Source organism: Sceloporus undulatus, chromosome 3 (genome assembly GCF_019175285.1).
Source record: "Sceloporus undulatus isolate JIND9_A2432 ecotype Alabama chromosome 3, SceUnd_v1.1, whole genome shotgun sequence".
Lineage (NCBI taxonomy): Eukaryota > Metazoa > Chordata > Lepidosauria > Squamata > Phrynosomatidae > Sceloporus > Sceloporus undulatus.
In genome coordinates, this window is record NC_056524.1 from 102,373,376 (window position 1) to 102,393,188 (window position 19,813).

At 40.9% G+C, this 19,813-nt stretch overlaps 1 protein-coding gene across 1 annotated transcript in view; it reads left to right on the plus strand.

Annotated features, from left to right (window-relative positions):
- Positions 1–1,288: 1,288 nt before the first annotated feature.
- SLC9A4 (solute carrier family 9 member A4) overlaps positions 1,289–19,813 on the plus strand; it is a 34,406-nt gene continuing 15,881 nt past the window's right edge. The window contains exons 1-7 of the mRNA XM_042458412.1: positions 1,289–1,735; positions 5,814–6,073; positions 7,327–7,544; positions 11,382–11,584; positions 12,604–12,690; positions 14,336–14,406; positions 18,705–18,866. Of these exons, the coding sequence (XP_042314346.1) occupies positions 1,304–1,735; positions 5,814–6,073; positions 7,327–7,544; positions 11,382–11,584; positions 12,604–12,690; positions 14,336–14,406; positions 18,705–18,866 (1,433 nt within the window). The 5' untranslated portion in view covers positions 1,289–1,303. The remainder of the gene's footprint in view (positions 1,736–5,813; positions 6,074–7,326; positions 7,545–11,381; positions 11,585–12,603; positions 12,691–14,335; positions 14,407–18,704; positions 18,867–19,813) is intronic.

A 19,813-nucleotide genomic window follows, 5' to 3' on the forward strand; every position in this document is an offset into this window, starting at 1 on the left:
ACATATAGCCTGATAGTAATTTTACCCACAATATTTTTAAATAATTTTGTGCATGAAACAAAGTTTTTGTACAATGAAGCATTAGAAACTAAAGGTGCCACTGTCTCAGTCACCTATGTTTTTGGATTTTGGAGTTTGGAATTCCAGATAAGGGAGATTCAACCTGTAGCAAAGAAGCAAGTACAAGCATAGAGAAAACAACAGAGTGGGGTGTTTTAGATTACTGGTTTAGTAATATATTTTCCTTACTTAAATGATCTGACCAGTTGATGGCTCGACTATGACAGTGTATGATGAGAACGCTTAAATGCACTTGTTACAAATAATGCAACAAATTAAATGTTAAAGTGTTAATAGTATTAAAAACAAGTAGTGTCCAAGTCCTATATTCAATTACTTGGGAGTAAGACCTATTTAATTCAGTAGACTTTACCTCTGAGTTTGAAACATAAGATTGCAGCAAGAGATTGCTGTGAAGTTTGTTAAATGAAACATCTCACACAGCATTTTTGTATTCTGAGTAAAATACTACCCTTTTTTGTTTGAGCTGGCATAAAGCCATCTTCTGTTCACTAAAGGTGCCGGGGGGGGGGGGCAGGGGATCCTATGTGTTATATTCCCAAAGCTCAGCATAATTATTTCATGTACTACAGCTAAAACTCTGTGTTTTACCTCTGGGACAATATGGAGAAGAGCATATCCAATAGGTCTTACTCACAGTTAAGAGTACTCTATACAGGATTGTATGATTAATAGCCTGAATTTGTCCCAGTTGCTTTCAGTGACCAAGTATAGTTTCAGTGGAAGCATATTAAAAAATAGCCATCTGTGCAATTTCATATATTGTAGATTGGCCCAGGCAAGCTATTTTGTGGGAGGAGATTTTCCAACACAATTTACTTGCAAACCTCTCCCACCCCCACCCCCACATAAATCTATATTCTGTCATGAATTGTACTACTGCATTCTCAAGATTAATTACTATTCAGTTCAAAAACCAAGATGTCAAAGTAATGAATTTAGCATTCTGACATTTAACATTATTTTCTTAGAATAGTGATAAGATATGTTATCTTAGAATTCATAAAAAAAAATTGAAGTGGGTTTTCAAAGTGTTTCTGAAAATATCAAACTTTACTTTTAAACAGCATTTGACATTTAGAAAGTTAAATTTATTGACATGTACATGCATTGATGTGTACCATTGACACTGATATCCACTATTCTTTATTAAAAAGATTTCACAATTAAAACAATTTCTCAAATTTCAGGTTTCCATCTCTACCACCGGCTGCCTCACTTCATGCCAGAAAGCTGCCTCCACATTGCTATGGGTGTCTTGGTTGGTGCAATTATTTTTTGCACTGACCATAAATCACCCCCAGTCATGACTACGAGCATTTACTTCTTGTACCTCCTGCCTCCCATTATCCTAGAGCAAGGATATTTTATGCCTACCCGGCCCTTTTTTGAAAACATTGGATCAATCCTGTGGTGGTCTGCAATGGGGTCTCTCATAAATGCCTTTGGCATTGGCTTTTCACTTTATGGGATTTGCCATATCACAGCCTTTGACCTCCAGGATGTGGACCTACTTGACAGTTTGCTGTTTGGAAGCATGATTTCAGCTGTGGATCCTACAGCTGTCCTAGCTGTGTTTGAGGAGATGTCTGTTAATGAGCCTCTCTATATGATGATATTTGGGGAATCTTTGCTAAATGATGGGATAACAGTGGTAAGTACATTGCAACATTTGTAGAAACTGGGCACCTTATGCCTATTTTCCAGTTGTTCTCCTGTCATTTACAATGGTGAGTAATATAAATTGTGACTAAGGCGGGATACAGACCGCCGCTTTGCGGCGCTCCCCCGCCGCCGCCATTTGCTCCGCGCGGGAGCCGCAGCAGCCAAACCACGCGACTCCCGCGCGGAGCAAAAAAGAAGCTCCATTTCGGAGCTTCTTCTTGCGGCGCCTCTATGACATCGCGAGGCACCTGGCACGGACTCGCGACGTCATAGGCACCGCGACATGTCTGGACACTGTGCGTCCAGTACGTAAAGATGGCGGCGCCCATGTAGAAGGGGCGCCACCATCTTGTACGTATAGGATACGTACTAAATGGCGGTGTGTATCCCGCCCAAAGTAGGTTTTTGTCACTCATACAACATGACATTTTGTGCATGGTCTGTCTGCTTAGGTTCATCTTTAAGTCAAGCATGTCATACTCTCCAACACTGCATAGATGAAAACCAGGACACATGTGATTGAGTAACATCAGAGTGTGGTCAAAGGGTGTGACTAGGCAACATGAGGGAAAAGGTTATTAATGAGGAAGAACACACAAAAGTGCTTTTTTAAACAGAGGAGTCCTGGAATTTATGTACTGAGCTTTAGAAAGCCTGAAAAAAGAAAACCCCAGATCAATAGAACAACACTCTCTGGGTGTACATATGTACACACAACCTTGACTAATAATAACTATGATAGTTCATATTATTTTAAAATCAAAATGAGTAAGTCTCAGACCTGCTCAGAATTACAGCTTTCTCTGAGATGTACTTTATGGATTCAGTATTCCTCTCTATCCCCTATAATGCACAAATCCCAGCTTCTCCATATGAAAATGTCAAATCTGAACTTACTTCCCATGGTTGTTCTTAAAAGAAAAATAGGATGAAGGGGAGATCATGTATAATCCTTTTAGCTCTAGGATATAAATGAAATGTAGGCCCAAAGCCAGGGCCGGCTCTAGCTATTTGACCACCCTAGGCAAGAAATATTTTGGCATCCCTGTGGCTCCTCATAATTATTTTCACCCCTTGATTTCCGCTGTCTCGTTTGTTAAAGCTAAACATGACATAAAACTTAGGTTCCAATCTCTCGTCATAGTATTGAGAATTAGTCAAAAAGCCAATTAGGTTTTTACAGGTTAAATACATTTTTATTGCTGTGATATTTGGAATGGGGTTTCAATAAAAAACACAGAAACACAGGAAAATAGTGTTTTTAATACCGCCCCTAAATTTTGCCGCCCTAGGTGGCTGCCTATTTCACCTATATGGATGAGCTGGCCCTGCCCAAAGCAGATGGGCCAAATAAAGCGGTTTCCAGCAGGGCACTCAGAAGACGCATGCCCCCTGAGCAGCTGGAGGTCACTCTGAGGCTGCCTAAGGCAGCCTTAGGCTGCCAGCAGAAAGAGCAGGGAAAAACCACTCTTTGCTGGTGGCCCATTTGGGACTGTGGTAGTGGCCTGCTTTCAGAACAGGCCATCCAGTCACTGAGCTCCTGTGCTGATCAGGGGCTGGCCAGAGGTCGCTCCAAGCTACCAATCTACTTCACCTCGTGGTTAGTTAAGAAAGATATAGTTGGAGGGGAAATATGACTGTAATAAATACATACATTCTAATCACCTTCTAGCATCACTCACTTAAGATACAATCCTATACATATTTACCTATGAGTAAGTCCTAGCTCATATGGAAACTATTCCCTGTGAGGAGCAACTTAGGGGCTGGGCATGTTTAGGCTGGAGAAGAGAAGAGGTGATAGGATAACCCTGTTTAAACATTTGAAGGAAGTCATACTGAGGATGGAGCAAGCTTGTTTTCTGCTGCCCAAGGACTAGTACACAGAGCAATGAATGCAAACTACAGGAAAAGAGATTCCACTTCAATGTTAGGAAGAACTTCCTGTCAGAGCTGTTCGACAGTGGAATACACAGGCTGCGAGTATGGTGGAGTCTCCTTCTTTGGAGGTTTTTCAACAGAGGCTGGATGGCCATCTGTCAGGGGTGCTTTGGTTGTGTGTTCCTCCATGGCAGGGGGTTGGACTGAATGGTCACTTTCCACTCAATGATTCTATGACTTCTGAGTGGATATGTGTATGGTTATATTGTTAATGTTAATATAAGTGGAACATTTCTCTGTTTAAAAAAAAAACACCTCTACCTTAAGAATCTACTTACTCTAAATAGACAGTGATGTTTCTTTCAATGTTTCATGTCTACACTTACAGTTTCTTTCATGTACTGGTGGCCCACACAGGATTAAAAGATTACCACATGGATAATTATATAGATGCAGGATTGAAAAGTCCAAAACCAAGAGTTATCCCACGTACTGGTGACTGGGCAAGAGCAACCTGGATGCAGTTTGGACCCGTGACATGCTTTTCTGTCAGAATTTCAAAAACAGCAAGCTCTGTTTTTTGAAAAGCCACGGGATAAGCATGGCAGGGGGTTGAAATGCATCTGGGTTGAACTTGTCTGGCCTCCAGTGAATGCGAGTAACACCCAGTATTTGAGTTTTCAATCCCGCATCTATATCGGCAGTATTTTTCCATGCAGTAATCTCCTAAATAAAAAGGAAGGAGGTGGATGCCACATTCACTGCTTTCTTGTGTTTGAGGACCCCAACAAATGAGCTTTGAAATGAAAAAAATAGAGGCTTTGAGGGCCTGAAAAGATTAAGTGCAGGACCTTTATGCCGTTCATGGGTCACACTTTCTCTACCACTAGCATAAATTTGTTAGTCCCAACCAGAGTAGACCCAATTGCATCAAAGGAACTTATGCAAATGTTGAATTAACATGTTTCTGTTGATTAATGAAGCTTACTGCAGTTCATGCAGATTAACAGACAGTATTTGGAGGTGGAGAGAAGAAAATCAGTAAAATTAGCCCTTAATGATAAGGTTTATGCAAATGTAAAAAATAAACAAAATAAAAGTCATAACTGAAGAGAGGAGGAAAAAATCAAACCAGGAATGTTGCTTTGCAATATTGATTCTATTTCAGGGAAATCAGAGTGTAAATGGAGATCCATATGTCTGTGAGAAAGAGAGACAGAGATACCACCTGGTGAACAGTTCAGGAAGTGTTGACTTAAAGGGGGTTTCCTCAAGGAGAGCTAGGCTTCTCCCCTTCCCCTGCTTTTTATAAGGTGTGGCCTTTTGCTTACCTCAAGAAATTTGGAGCCACACAGCACAGCATGTTATTGAAAGGCTGCAGTACTTTGCTTACTGGGAAGGACAAGACTCCACTCCTCTTTCTCTCTCTTATACCAAGCTGAGCGCAAACTACTTTTTCACTTTGAAATCAGTTTCAGCAACCAAAGAAAGCAGAAAGAGGAGACAGAAGCCAGGATATTTTGAAAACGGCTGAGATAGTGGGATGGCAGGAGATTAACCAGGTCATTTCTTCCAAACGATCCCTGCTGCCACACTGCAATATTAATGCACAGTTTGACACCACTTTAACTATAATACCTATAGAATCCTGGGATTTGTAGTTTATTGTGGTACCAGAGCTTTCTGACAGAGGGTAAATATATCACAAAACTACAAATCCTAGAATTCCATAGCATTGAGCCATGGCAGTTAAGATGGTGTCAAACTGCATTCATTCTACAGTGAGGATGCAGTCTGGAGCATTTAGAAGGTATGGCATATGGAATGTCTTTTGACCCAAAAGTAAAATTCAATTCAGAGAAGACTTTTAGGCTCTGCTTCCCAGAGGTGGCCCAAATCCAAAGCAAAAGTGTGGAATCAAAAAAAATATCAGCATATTTTATCTCAAAACTTTTAACCACTAGTAGTCTATTGCTTTAGGAAAAGCTTTTCAAACCTTTAGAATGAGGGAAAATAAACAACAGCTACCAAATCACCAAATGATGGTAACTGGGGGAAGGTGATACAGCCAGCTAGGGAACTCTAGCAGGACCATCTTAAGCCCCAGGGCTTGAGTTTACCCCATACTAATCTATGTGACAAAGTCATCCTTAAATGATGGGACATCTATTTATTTCCCTGCTCAGGTCTTATACAACATCCTCATTGACTTTACTAAGATGCATAAATATGAAGAGATTGAACCAGTTGACATTCTGGCTGGATTTACTCGCTTTTTTGTTGTGAGCCTTGGTGGATTGCTGTTCGGCATGGTTTTTGGTTTAGTGGCAGCATTTATGACTCGATTCACACAGAACTTCTCTGCAATTGAGCCTCTCCTGGTCTTCATGTTCAGCTATTTGTCATACTTAGCTGCGGAAACCCTTTATATTTCTGGCATCTTGGCGTGAGTATAACAACAACCAATTTTCACCAGCGGAGAGTCTTATCACTCCCATCCTTACACCCTTAGGTTCTTGCCTCAAAGTAAGAAGCAAGTTTTGAGTTTTTTACATAAGAAATGTAACAAGCTAATCAAAGAATCAACTCTTTTAATATATTTCCTATGTTAGTATGAATAAGTTTAGATAAATACGAGTTTAGGTATTTAGTAAGTATTTCAGATGTTTGGGCCAGTGTACATATTATCAGGTTTTTGGCAGGAAGATAGTTTCAAACTAGATCTACCATGCGGCTACTCAGCATGCCCAGTTAGATTTTTTAAAAAGTTTTGTTTTGGCAGTCTTTGCTAAATACCACATTGCAAAGTATTTCAATATCTCCAAGCATGTACTGTATATTGCTTTGGTTCAGAGATTGGAAAGCTACTTCTAAAATGTATTAAATTATCATTAGAGTTTTGGAACTAGCTTTCCAATCTCTGACCAAGGCAGAGAGAGCTGAGCAGAAACAGGGTCACTGAGAAACAAGAGGGCATGCTTGGCATGCTTGGAGAAGATCTTGGCTATTTAAGCAACATGGGAAAGGCCACAGCTCAGATAAAAGCAACATGTTGTGCATGCAAAAACTTCCAGGCTGTTTCTGGCATCTCCATGTACAGATAGCTAATCACCATAAACAGCTTTCTCAACCTATCCCTCAGCTGATCTAATGATCTAATGCTGGTTGTAGGGTAATGTGAGTCTAACACATCTGGCAAAGACCAGATTGTTAAAGGTTATTATAGATAATAATGATCTAGGTAAATCCATGGTCTGACTCTGTTAAGAAGTTACTTACACAAATATTCACAATTTGGTGCTCTCCATATGTTTTGGGCTACAGATCATATCAGTCCAAGCAATCAGAGATGATGGGACCTATAGTGAAAAACAGCTGGATTGTAACTGCTTGGAAAAGGCTGATTTAGTCCAGAGCTTGGAAGAGTTACCTTGGCCTACAGCTCCCAGAATTTCTCAGCCAGTATGGCTCATAGCTGTATGAGTTGTTGTTCAAAAATGGAACTTCCCCAGCCTGCTTCAGGCACCCATTCTGGACTAACAGGCTTCAGTCTCAGGTTGGATTGTATCAAAACCAAAAGAGAAACACACACAGTAGACCCACAATCAGGAATGAGGCCTTTAGGGGGAAAGGCTTTAGATTTTTTTTTTTGTTTCCAATGGTTCATCCATCCTTTCGTTCATGTTTCTGAATGTACAGGATTACAGCATGTGCAGTGACTATGAAGAAATATGTGGAGGCGAACGTTTCCCAAAATTCTTATACAACAATCAAGTATTTCATGAAAATGTTGAGTAGTATCAGTGAAACCCTGATATTTGTGTTCATGGGAGTGTCCACTGTTGGCCGGAATCACGAGTGGAACTGGGCTTTCGTGTGCTTTACATTATTCTTCTGCATCCTTTGGAGGACACTAAGTAAGAAGGAGAAATGCCAATTAAAACAAAGCAGGTGGAGGGTAGTGCTTTGCAGTATTAAAAACAGAGATGGGTAGATGGTAAATAGAGATATTCTCATCGATTTCTGAGAGATATACAGTCCATCGGCAAGCATTTTATGACTCATAATGGTTTAACAAAGGAAAATAACAAAAATCCAAGCTTCATCCACCCACTCAGTGGCATCCTTGCCTCTGGTGTCACCTAGTGTGGTGGGCTGGACTTTCAGGGGTGGCATGCTTGGTGTCCCTTGGGCTGTCCCATCCCTCTCCTCATGAGAAGAAGGATGGGATGGCACTGGGGTAGTGCACCTGACCTCCATTGGGGCCACCTTGTCCCTCTCCCCAAGGGGAGAAGGACATAATGGCATGAGGGGCCTGACCAGGTGTCACCCCTCGTCTGGGTTGACACCTGGTGCAGTCTGCACCCCCAGACACCCCTAGAAACACTACTGCATCCACCTGCAAAGTACAGTCCTGAAATGAAGAAATCTTTAGGAGCAGAAGATGTATGTGTATGAAGGAATCTCTTGGGACAAGCATGAGCCTAAAACTTCTAATCCTCAATACCAAAACCTAAACCAGTGACAGACAAAGGCAATGGCAGGAAGCAATCCTCCTCCCTCCACAAATCGGCCACAATAGTATGTTGTAGCATACCAGACCTGATGCTACATCACTCCCACATGTTATGTTTCTCCCAAAGATTTATGGGAGATAGGAAAACCAGGGATGCCACATTCACTGCTTTCTTGTGTTTGAGGACTCCAACAAATGAGCCCTGAAATGAAAAAAATAGAGGCTTTGAGGGCCTAAAAAAGATTAAGTGCAGGACCTTTATGCCATTCATGGGTCACACTTTCTCCATCCCTAGCATAAATTTGTTAGTCCAACCAGAGTAGGCCCAATTGCATCAAAGGAACTTATGCAAATGTTGAATTAACATGTTTCTGTTGATCCAGGAAGCTTACTGCAGTTGGGATAAAAGTCTCAATTCTTCCTCCTCTATGCAGTCATTTTCCCATATGGCTCTTTATGGATCTCAGAAGTCTAATAAATGTACAAGAGATCCAACAAAACTGAAATCCATGTTCAGCCAAAGCATGAGAAATTGGTTTTCTGGAGTACAGCTCTCAGAATTCTCCCAGCTAGAACTGGTGCCATAAGGCAACTTTTCCAAGTTCTGAATTTTAAAGCATCATTAAGCACACAGAAAGAGGGAGCGAAGCTAGAAAACTCAGAGCTGACTTGTTTGACCAGTTTGGTAAGAACCTTGATAGGTGTGTTCTATTGGTTTGGGTATTTCATAAATAACTGTACTTTACAAAGAGAAGTAATAAGAAATATTTTGGATCTGTGACTTAAGGAAATTTTCAGAGAATCAGAGAGGGAAAAAGAAATTACCTGTAAGATAATAAGGGACAGTGGGTTGGCCCACATGTAACAGTTAAGATGGGTTAAGGTTGTGCAATGTGGGTATTCCATTTGGCATGGTTTGTTTTTAGTGGTAGAGAAAGTGGTAAAATGGACTGGATGGGATTTGGTTTGACAAGACAGTGGCATCTGTGAGGAAGATCAAAAGAGCCAAGACAAATTCACTGAAAGCAAAAGCTGAAATGAAACACAAACTATCCTAGGGATACAGAGTTGTCAGAGTATTTATGGTGTTTGTGGGTATGTGTGGGTTCACACAGCTGAAAAGAAGGGCTTGGGAAGTTATTTTTAACACAAATGAATATGACAACATGTTGACATCCCCCACAATTGAGCAGTGTTAGGATGATGCTCTGTGTCCCACTGCTCAGAGAGAGTGGTACAAAGGGGTTAGTAGAAAAGAATAAATGTGTTCAATAAGTTAAAGCAAAGTCTAATTCAGTACCATTTATGTTAGAAGGGAGAAAATTAACAATTAATTTAACAATGTTAAATTGACATTTAAGTTCAAGTTGAAAGCCTAAACTAAAACCTTTACAGAATTAAGCTGAAAATGCCATTCGTAATTTTACTGCTCCTCTCTATCTCTAATTTTGTTTCTGCATTCAACCTGGGAAAGAAAAGAATAGCTGCATGAATGCTTGAAAAACCCACTTCTCATCCATCCCACTTAAAGCTTTTGTCTTCCTTTCCTTTTCTCTATCCCTGTGGAGTTTAAACAGCGATTAACCCATGAAAATTGCACAATTGACCTTAAAATGCGATTAAAATGAGATTAACACAAGAGCTATTACCCAGGGAATATACCAGGCAATAAACAGCAAAAAGTCATTCACAGGAAAATACAGAGAATGATTTGCTGCTTTTTCTTGCCTGGTTATTCGCAGGATAATGGTTCTTTAATCATGTTTCATCTCAACGTCGTGTGAAAACCATTAGTGCAATTGCAGGGTTATCACGGGTTAATCATCATTTATACTTCCAATTGTATCCCGTGTGATAAATTCCTCACAATCTCATGTCTTTACCTTATTACTTTCTTTATTTCACTAATTTCTAGAAGAAGGACCAAAATTCAGCATCCGAGGACAGACAAGAAGCCTTCTTGTGATACTGTGTATAGGACACACTAAGTTGCCCTTATTATTTGTTGTTTTAAAATCTTTTATCCTGGGATGTGACTAACCTATCATACTCTAATCATAAATAAAAATAAGCAAACCCTGCCCCCGTAAACAAACACTGCATCACCCTTTATTTTTTGCAGGAATTTGAATCTTGTGAACAAAATGCTGCAATTGCCTAACCCTGAGGGAGCAGCAAAAAGTAACAAATAGTGTTGCAAAAATCAGGAAAGAACTGTCTGTGAAATGTAAAATTTGTTGGTTATTTAGTACAGTCGCTCATTCAATTAGTTAATAATTTTGTCTGAGATCTTACATCTGCAGACATAGCTATGCCATAGGTACTTCTTTCCCACAATTTACCACTTAAGCTGTGCAGCACACCAACTGAATGGTTTCCAAGATACTGCAGATTGGGGTGCTGTAAAATGATGACTGCAGCAATATCCCAGTTGCATGGGACACTGAAATAGAAGAAGTTGGATAGACCCCTTGGGGCCCTGTCACAACTGCTTCTCTCAAAGTACCCCAATTTGTAGTACCTAGGAAACTGTAAACTTGAATCCCAAAAGTTGCAACTCAAGTTCATGATCTTGGAAATATTGAACAGGTTGCCAGCCTTTATTAGCAATATCATTGCCATTATGCACCATCTTGCTGACTCTGACTTAATGCCAATTCTATTAGAGTTTTTTCTTGACAAGACTTCTTCAGAGGAAATTTACCATTGCCTTCCTCTTAAGCCGAGAGTGTGTGACCTGCCCATGGTCACTCAGTGGGTTTCCTTGTCTAAGTGGGGATTCAAACCTTGGTCTCACAGAGTCCTAGTCTCACCTCATACTACTACACAGTGATGGCTCTTATTATTAGTTTGAGTCAAGAATTAAGTGAATACTCAATTCTAATTTAAGTCAATACAGTATATTAAATTTAAATTTAATTTAATTTACTTACCCCTTTTCATTAAAGAATTTCTAAATTAATTGATAATTGATTTTAAATAGTTGCTGTCATGGCCTCTGCTTAATTATGGATGGTGTCAGTATGTCATTATATTCAGATTTCTTTAAAGTTAACTTACAAGCCCTGCCACAGGCAGTTTCAAAGTGATTTTTTCAACATCTTACATTTTTGCCCTTACCACCATCTAATGTAGTTGCTGCATTCATATATAGTATCTGTTGTGTCTTCTCTTTAGGAAAATATCCACTTATTTATTTTTCACTTTGTTAGCAGTAAATTTCTGTTTCTTTTTGTAGGTGTGTTTTTTCTGTTCAGCATCAGCAACATTTTCCGAACTTATAGATTCACATTTAAAGATCAACTGGTTATCATCTACAGTGGTCTTAGAGGAGCCAGCAATTTCTCTCTTGCGTTTTTGCTTCCTGCAGCTCTCTTTCGTAGAAAGAAAATGTTTATTACTTCTACTATTGTGGTGATATATTTTACTGTCTTCATCCAGGTAAGAAGACTTATTATTCTTAAGACATCAACATCACTATCTAAAGAAGGTGTGGGTAATTTGTGACTCTTCAGCTGATATTGGATTGTAACACTCACCCGCTCTAGCCTGAACATATAACCATGAGGGATGATGGGAGTTTCAGTCCAATAACAACATTAGGCCACAAGTTTCTCATCCTTGATGTAATGGGTCTGGCATGGCTTGTAAATAAGTCTATACTGGTTAGATCATATGCTCCTTCTCCCCCAATCTATCACATGAAGAGGAATGATGACCTCCTGTCCCACCTTCATTGTCTCTTCCTACAGGGATGGAACATCTGGATGATACTCTGTGTTCAGACATTGACACATTGTCTATTGCCACGCCTTTTTCCTGCATCAGCATCTGAAGCTTTGGGATTTTATGCATGTTGATTATATGTGTACATTCCATCCCTTTAGGGAACAGTAAAAGCAAGGCAGGCTTGCTTAGTCCTCACAGTGAGCAACATGTATTAACCCTTTTCCATACGATGGGCCAGGTTAAAGAAAGTGTATTCACTGTTCTTTTTGAGGCGTTACAAACCGCCGCTTTGAGGCGGTCTCCCGGCGCTGCTGTTTGCTCCGTGAGGGAGCCGCCGCAGCCAAACTGCGCGGTTCCCTTACGGAGCAAAAAAGAAGCTCCAAAATGGAGCTGCTTCTGGCGGTGCGCTCATGACGCCGCGAGGCGCAAATGGCGCACTCGCGACGTCATTAGCGCCACGCGCTGTGCGGACGCACAGCGTCCGTTACGTCAAGATGACAGCGGCCGTGTGGAAGGGCCGCCGCCATTTGTTATGGACAGAGTCCGTAACAGGAATAGGGGCGTCTGGAAGAGACGCCCCTTTTTTAAACTGGGACGTCCTGAGGACGTCCCAAGTGGCGGTTTGTAACCCGCCTCAGTTTCATTCAATTAGGATTCAGTATGTTCTGTTCCACAACTGAATGGATGAATTAACATTACATCCCTTTCTTCTCTCTTTGTTCCAAATGAAGGGAATTACCATTAGACCACTTGTAAAGTATCTCGATGTTAAGAAGACAAATAAAAAAGAGTCTATCAATGAGGAAATCCATGAACGTGTAAGACTGATTTTTTTAAAAATGTATAATTTTAATTGGAGCTTATGGATCTGTTTTATACTATGTCAGATCATTTGCCACATAGTCTAGTAGAGAATTGGATTCAGTATGTAGAGGGATCTTGTAGCACCTTTGATACTAACTGAAAGAAAGAAGTTGGTAGCATAAACTGTCATAGACTAAGGTCCAAAACACACTGCAGAAATAATCCAGTTTGAGACCATTTTAACTGCCATGACTCAGTGCTATTTTGAATGGGCACACAGCCGTGTGTATGTACACCTATTCAAAACGCCAGAGCTTGCCATCTGCGGTAGCTCAGATCCCTGGATGGCAAGCCCATGGTTAGCCCAAGCACAATGTACAGTATGCAAACTCTTGGTTTATTGTTATTTTTTCCTTAATCCAACTATCAGAATTGTATGTTGAAGAAAAGCTTCCATTTATAAACCACATGAATGAGAAAATGTACAGTAGGAATAATTTGTCTAATAATACATTGCTAGATCCACCCTTGGTATGAACCAGGATTACAGAGCTCTTCTTATGTTTTGCTTTGATGCAGTCTTTGTAGAAAGATCCAGTTGTGCAGTTGTTTGAATGTTGGACTATGACTCTGGAAACCCCGCTCAGCCAAAGAAACCCATTGTGTGACCTTGGGCAAGTCACACTCTTTCAGCTTCAGAGGAAGGCAAAGACAAACCTCCTCTTGAACAAATCTTGCCAGAAAACCCTCTAATTTTTTGGCAAATCTTGCAAAAAAAACAAAAACAAAAACATTTTGCCAAAGAACCATCTAAAAATTTGCCTTGGGGTGACATGAGTCAGAAATAACTTGAAAGTGCAGAACAGCAGCAAAAACAACAACAAAGTCTTTATAGGTAGCTTGTAACACTTGTGTAAAGGAACAGGTATGTCATGTGATGCTTTAGTAAATGTGGCCAGAGATAACACAGAGAATTGCTACTGAGAAAGATCTCAGTACAGAAAAAAAGGTAAGCCCAGATGAACTACAGTTGACATTCTTGGAGTTTAAGTCAACTCTGCCAGCTTTCTGAATTTGTGCTCTATGCAGACTCTAGAACAGATCAGTCTAAGTGTTACGCTATCTCAGGAGCATTATGTACATGTAACAGGGAGCAAGCTCCATTCAAGACTTCTGAACAGGCAGGATTGTGCTGCATGTCCAGCAACTGATAAAAAAAAATCTGATAGAGGCAGTACCACCATTTTAAAACTTATTGTAACAGTTACAACCAATGTCTGCTCGTGGCACTGTTCAGTAGAATGACATAAGCTAAAACAGAGAGAATCCTGCAACGTGATTCTTTACAGTACAATGGGCCCTCCCCTTACACAGGGATCCATCCCGGATCCCTCCATGTAAGGGGAAATCACTTATGCTGGAGCCCCATTGGAAATAATGGGGCTCACACCCGCAGCACACACATGCCATCTGTGCACACCTCATTAGTTCTTCCAGGGTGCTCTTCTGGCACGCCCGCGTAATGGGCACACTGTATTCCTATTTTCCTGCTTAAAATAGTTTTGCAGTTGTGTTAGGATACAAACATCCATAAAGCAACATTGTAAGAACTGTTTTAGTATGAAGCTCTCTCCTGTCTTGAATTGTGTGTATTTGCAGTTGATGGATCATTTAAAAGCTGGCATTGAAGATATTTGTGGACACTGGAGTCATTATCAGCTGAGAGACAAGTAAGAATGTGTCTGTCAGGTAAAATAATATAAATGAAATTGTTCTAGTAATGTAGAAAAACAATCCAAGGGAAAAACATATAGGCGGGTTACAGACAGCCCTCAAGCGGCTGTTTTCCCGCCACCGCCATTCGCTGCGGAGGGAAGCCCCAGAGGCCAGACCACGAGGCTTCCCGGTGCAGCGAAAAAGGAGTGCCAAAATGGCACTCCTTTTCAAAACGCGGAAGTGGCGCCGCGAGGGGCGAAGCGCACCCTCGCAGTGTTACTTCTGCCATGACATATCTGGATGCTATGCGTCCAAGACGTCAAAATGGCGGCTCCCATGTGGATGGGCGCTGCCATTTAAGACACGCTCCGCGCATACTACAGAGAAGGGCCATGAGGAAGGTAAGACCCTTCCTAACCCTAATATGGCCCTTCCTAACCCTAGTACACGCGGAGCGCGTACTTTATGGCGGTCTGTAACCCACCAAAGTTATGTTCCTCCTACTCATCCTGGATTGAGTAAGGGTCAACTGCTTTAAATAATTCACACTGAATTTATTTCTTATATTGCTGTTTCTAGGGCTGTTCACAGATCAATGCAATTTTGGCTAGGCTTGGGATACAGTGTCACTGTGCACAGTTTGTATGCATATGTAGGCACTATTTACACAAGGGCCCCTTTCATACTACAGTGATAGCATTATGATTCCACATTAACTGCCATGGCTGTATTCTATAGAATCCGGGGGAGTTGTAATTTGGTGAGGCACTAGAACTCTCTGGTTGAGAATTCTATATCTCTCTCTCTAAACTGTAAACTCCAGGATTCCACAAACTGTTGCCATAGCAGGTAAAGGGAAATCATGGTGCTTTAATTGTGTAACACAGTGAGCAAAGTGTGGGCTGTGGGCCGTGGGCAGTGACACGTGAAGTCACTCACACAGGGGGACCAGAGATTCCGCCAAGCCCTAGTCCCCACACGCCTCTATGATACATTGTACACAGATACACACACTGCTTTTTAGATGCCATCAGAGCAATTTTGCCAGTCTTTTCTTGTGGGTGTGTGTAAGACCCCTTTTACACTGGGGGAAGGCTTTTAGTCAAACTAAAAGTGGTCTGGGGTAAAAACATTAAGAAGAGGCAATTATTTATTTTTAGTAAGCAAGTGATACACTGCTGAATATCATCCTTCAGTGGAAACAGAAGACTAAAAGGGAAGCAATTACTAGGGGAACAAGCAATTTTATTCAGTAATTATTATAGAGGAGGTTTTACCTTTCTTTAACAAGCCAGCTTTTATTAAACAGGGAAATAGGAAAGAGGTTTTCTAGACTCCTTTAAATGTCTACAGCTATTTCCTTGCAAGCCACCTCCATGTCTCTATGGAGCCAGTAGCTTTCAGTTGACCTCCAGTTTGCTTTGGGGTCATTCACACTTTTTTAAAGCGTGACGATGCGAATCATCTCACTCACACATTTGGGATTTGTTATCCACACTATGGAACCGCATCATATGCATGTCTGCAAGTTTGGTTGCTCACATGTACAAGCACTCAAATAAAGATGGAGCCAACAATGCAAATGTATTTGGAATGTGTTCAAGACATGCAGTGTTTTATCCTGGGTCTATTTGCATTGGCTATTCACACTACTGATGATGCAGATCTTTTTAAAAAACTCGGGGGGGGGGGGACGGGACCCGATATCAATTATCTTTGAATAGTTTTTTTGGTAGTCCCCCAGCAAACTTGATAGGGTGTATTCAGAATACGTGTGAACAACAGAAATTCAACCTGGATACATCCTGGATTACTTTCTCAGTGTGACTAAACATTTTATTTGTCTCTGCCACAGAGTGTGCAAGTGAGTATAATTAAGGTATTTTTAATACTTAATCAATTTAACTAATGTTATTTCAGAATATATAATATTTAATAAATATATAATATTTAATATTTAATAAAATAAAAATAAGTGAAATGATTTAAAGTTAATTTGTTTAAAGTTATTAGAGGGGGCATTATTACATTATTGAATATATTTATAAAATCCTTCACTTTTTTAAAAAAATGTAAAATTAAAATTAAGAATGTTTTTAAAATAATGGCCTTTGAGCACAAGACAAGCTGGAAAAGTGGCTTTGATCCTACTGTGCCGATCCCCTGCACTGCAGAATGTGAACCTTACATTTTGTATGGAAGACCAGGTCACATAAAAAGGATCTGTACAGGAACAAAATGAACATGAGCAGATCTGACAGTCAGTTCCATACATAGATATTGGTTAGGAGACAGACACAAGGGTGGTGGGGGCTGAGGACAGGAAAAGCTTCAAAATGTAGCTAGTATATAATTTATGAGGAAAACAAAAAAGATCCAGGAAATGAGGTTGTGACTGCAGAAATATTCTCAAAATTATACAGTCTACAAAACATATATTGTCTTTAGTTTTTTGTGAGTTTTTAGGGCCATGTGGCTGTGTACTGGAAGAATTTATCCCTGATGTTTTGCCTGCAGTTGTGGCTGGCATCTTCAGAGGGTGGTGGCGTGGAAGTGTGTGAAGTATATATACTGTGTGATCCTTGGTTAGGAGGAAGTGATGGTCACATAGCCCCTTCCCCCCAAAAAACACACAATGTCTGTGAAAGCCTTTTGACTTCACATATATTGTCTTTTACTGGTAATTCTCTGAAACAGGTAGAACTTTTTAACAGACTTGTTGAAACTCTGGCTATGTGCACCGAGGCTTGTTGAAGTTGAAGATAGTTTCCTGTCTGTTTTGTGTTTCTTCTTTTCTGCTGTGAACATCACTGAGGGCCGTATGAAAGTTTAAAGTATCTGCTTTATTTATTTGATAAGGGGAGTATATCTTAGAAAACATGCTTGAGTACACTACTCTTTCTAACTGTGCGCCTATACAGACAGGCCAAAATAAAGGCCGGTTACAGACCGGCACTTTAGTGCGTGACGAGCACGCACTAGGGTTACAAAAGGGTGGTGCTTCTGCACCGCCCTAACCCTAGTGCGTGCTCGTCACGTACTAAAGGCGGCGGCCCTTCCATACGGCCGCCGCCATGAGGACGTCACGGCCGCACCGCCTCTAGACGGGGCGGCGCGGATGTGACGTCCTTGCTTTGCGCCAGGGCGCTTAGTGCGCCCTGAACACAGAGCAGGAAGGAGCTCTGTTTCGGAGCTCCTTCCTGGTTTAGTCTGCTGAGCGTAGCCTTCAGACGGCTGCGCCCAGCGGACTAAAAGAGAAAGGGGCCAAGTGGCCCCTTTCTCTTCTCCCCGCCAACCGAAGGGTGTCCTTGGGGCTTGAAGCCCCAAGGACACCCCTTTCCAGGCTGCGGGGAAGCAGCATTTTGCTGCTTCCCCCAGCCTGAAAAGCAGCGGATCAGGCCCTCAGCGGCTGCCGCTCTGCACACTGAGGCCCCGATACCACGGGGAAAGGGGCGGGTGCAGACCGCCCCAAATGGGCGGTCTATAACCTGCCAAAGTTGCTTCGGGTCACTTTGGAGGTATGCTATTTAAATGATGCATGCATTCTAAGAGACCAGAAGCTGGGCCAAAGCTGTGCTCCAGTCTTTAGAACTGGAGTGTGGTTTTAGTGTGGCTTTCAGCCTCTTAGGATGCATGCATCATTTAAACAGCATACCTCCAAAGTGACCCAAAGCAGCTTTATTTTGGCCTGTCTGTATGGGCCCTATATCTCTTAATTGATTACATACATATACACTGATTCCTTTTTTTTTAATTTCTAGTGGTGATGACAACTCTGTTTTAGTGTTTCTTCCAAATGAATACTTAATTTATTAAAATTTATTTACTTTTCCTTAATTGGTATTTTGAAATACCAAATGAAGTAAAGGATACAAGCTAATGGATCACTTAGCACTTCCCTGAAATATTACCAAATATGGACAATTACTACAAATAGAGCTACTGTTGTTATGTGCATTTGAATATCTCACTTGCATGAAACAAGTCTTGATTCACTTTGCTTTTAAGGTCAAGAATATGCTTCACCTATGCCTTCACTGGCTTTCTCCCAGGGCTAAAGCATGTTCTTGTTTTTAGCTAAACTAGAGGTGGGGAAACTGTGGCCATGGGCCACATGTGGGCCCCGGGTTTTTTGAAGTAGAATGTACGGTCCAGTCAACCCAAGCCCTTTATTATTGATGTCTGATCAATAGTAGCTTTGTCCAGTAATTCCAGTATTAACTTTGTCCAGTAATAGCTTTGTCCAGTGATTCCTACTGGAGTGAATCTTACCTCAGGTTTTAAACTTTTTCAAAATTATTGCTGTTCCCAGGTTTAAGAAGTTTGATAACAGAATCCTAAAGAAGGTTCTGTTACACAAGCAGGAGCCCAAATCCAGCCTTGTTTCTCTGTACAAGAAGCTCGAAATAAAACAAGTGATTGAGATGGTGGAAAGTGGGGCAATAACACCGGCGACATCCAAACAATCTTCACTGTGAGTACTCTTAAAAGCTTAAAGAGGGGAAAGAAGGATGTTTGAAATTTATATAATGGTTGAGGGGAAGGCATTATCCCTTTTGCATGCTCTACAAATGGGTGGTGGGAAAAGAAGTGTGTGGTGGAAAAGGAGCGATGCATTCATTTTAAGGCAAGGATTGAACTCTTGTGTATACAACTTTGGCTGACATCCTGTTGTGCAATTTACTTCTTTATCTTTTGGTCACTGTGAAAGTTGGAATCCTCTTCCAACTATGTAGCAACAAAACTCCTCCTGTAACCCACCTTTTCACCACTGCGCCCCCCCCTTAATACAAATATTTCCTGACCAGTGGAAGGAGTCCCCAAAAGTCCCATTATCCCCTGGAAGTCTCGCCCCATCACCAGGTAACACCTGATGCTGGAAGGCCTTTTAGTTTGGGCACTCGGTCTCTCAAAGGTTCGCTGTAACTGTTATAAGCTATATAGTTTTGATTTTTTTATCAGGTTGGCTAACAAGCAATTTGGTCATGACTGAGGATAGAAATAATATTAAAAACATACTGAATAATAGTTGAAAAGCACTGGGTTTTTTAAGTGTTGGGAAACCTTGACAAGAAGAATCTAGACTAATGAAAATCCTTGCAGTTTGGGAATTATTCTGTGCAAAATTAATGCAAGGTTGCTTTGCATAGAAGGCAAGATGTTCTGCACAGGAAATGCCATTTTCTGTGAAGAAAATATTTTTTCCATATAAACATATTGGCCAGCTTGGGTTTAATCTGTACTGCAGAAATAATGCAGTTTGATACTGCTTTAACTGCTGTGTCTCAGTGCTATGGAATTCTGGGATTTGTAGTTTGTTGTGGCACCAGAGAAGACTAAATATCTTACAAAACTACAAATCCCAGAATTCCATTGCACAGCACATTGTTAAAGTGTCAAACGACAGTATTTCTGTAGTGC